The 1,540-nt window shown below is 54.4% G+C and overlaps 1 protein-coding gene across 1 annotated transcript; it reads right to left on the minus strand.

Annotated features, from left to right (window-relative positions):
- Nucleotides 1-417, minus strand: NANOS2 (nanos homolog 2 (Drosophila)). The gene has a single exon (XM_012653369.1). The coding sequence runs from the start codon at nt 415-417 to the stop codon at nt 1-3; it is 417 nt and encodes a 138-aa protein (XP_012508823.1).
- Nucleotides 418-1,540: the final 1,123 nt, after the last annotated feature.

Genomic DNA, 1,540 nt, shown 5'->3' on the forward strand with positions numbered 1-1,540 from the left:
TCAGCGCTTGACCTTGCGTCCGGCCGCGTTGCGCCCGCTGCGGCGGTAGAGAGACTGCTGGCCACCGTTGAGCGGGCAGTACTTGAGCGTGTGGGCCTGGCCACCGGTGGCCCCGCACACGGGACACACGTAGTGCCTCAGGATGGGACACAACACCACGCCCTCAGGTGTCTTCAGCTGGTGTGAGGAGTAGACGTGGCGGGACTCCCCGTTGTGCTTGCAGAAGTTGCACAGGGTGGCCGGGCCCCCGCCGGCCCCCGGGCCTCTCAGCCCCTGATCTCGCTCCAGCTGGGGTCTGAGACTTGGTTCCCCAACCCCTTGGGCCTCCAGCCTTTGCCTCCGACTCTGGATCAGCGCCAGGACCACCTGGCTCAGGTTGAAGTAGTCTCTCCACATGTCAAAGGGTGGCAGCTGCATGGCACCAGGGCAGGGGTGGCAGGAGGCTGGAGAGGGGCTGGGGCTGGGGCTGGGGGCCGGCGGGCAAGAGCAGCAGGCATCTGCTGGAGCAGAAAGGAGCTCCACGCCCCCCCCCTTTTATTCTCCCTAGAGACTATTCTAAGCAAAGGTGGAGCTTAGAATTTAAAGGGCCCATTCCCTGCCCTTGACCCCCATCTGATTCTAGCCCCCTATAGAAATGGAAGGAGGTCACCCCTCGGTCTCTGGTCCCTGCTCTGCCTCCAACGTGCTCTGTGTCTTCCAGAAAGACTCTTCCACTCTCTGGGCCTCAGTTTCCCTATCTGTTCCATGAAGGTCCGTGTCTGCAAATATCCTCTACCCTTGGCTGGAGGGGCTGCTCCTTTCATATACGCCAAGAGATTTCTAATAATAATAACAGCAAGGGTACTATGAGCCAGACTCTGTGCTGCACAGGTACCTGCACGATCCGGTTTAATCCTCACAACAGCTCCATGAGAGAAACAGTTATGGTCCCATTACATAGATGAGTAACTGAGGCTCAAAGAAGGAAGCGCATAGGCCCAGAGTCACATAGCACGGAAGTAGCAGAACTGGGTCTGTGGGACTCCAAAGCAAGTGTTCCTTCTACCTCTTTTGGATCAAAACTTTCTATTTCATCACGTCCTAAACTAGGAGCTCCTTATTTGATAAATTTTTGGGGGGTTCATACTATGGTGCTCAGTATTTTATAAACATGATTTCTTTGAACCTCATATCCACTCAAGGAGGTGGGTACTATAATTTCCATTTTACAGAGGAATGTATGAGGCTCAGAGAGGTTAAGGAATGTACTCAAGGTCACACAGCAGAGAGATGGCAGAGCTGGGTTTCGTACCCACTCTGGGAACTTAGAATGGAAGTTAGAAGCAGCATAGGACCTTGGCATGGGACAGTCTTACTTAGAATGTCCTCCCTTGGTCCCATCCATTGTCCCAACTCCGTCTTGACCTTTGGGACCAAGCAAAAGCCTTCCCTCCAACCCACTCCACCTCCAGGAATTCTTCCGCCACCAATGGTCTACACTGGTTGCCTTGATACTCAATGCATAGTCACTGAGGCCCCGTGTTGGGTGCTGGAAATTCAG

This window comes from Propithecus coquereli, unplaced genomic scaffold (assembly GCF_000956105.1).
Source record: "Propithecus coquereli isolate 6110/MARCELLA unplaced genomic scaffold, Pcoq_1.0 Scaffold42, whole genome shotgun sequence".
Taxonomy (NCBI): domain Eukaryota; kingdom Metazoa; phylum Chordata; class Mammalia; order Primates; family Indriidae; genus Propithecus; species Propithecus coquereli.

What these genes read in the sequence shown, in the direction of transcription:
- NANOS2 (XM_012653369.1), bottom strand. Translation starts at nt 417, where the DNA reads ATGCAGCTGCCACCCTTTGACATGTGGAGAGACTACTTCAACCTGAGC.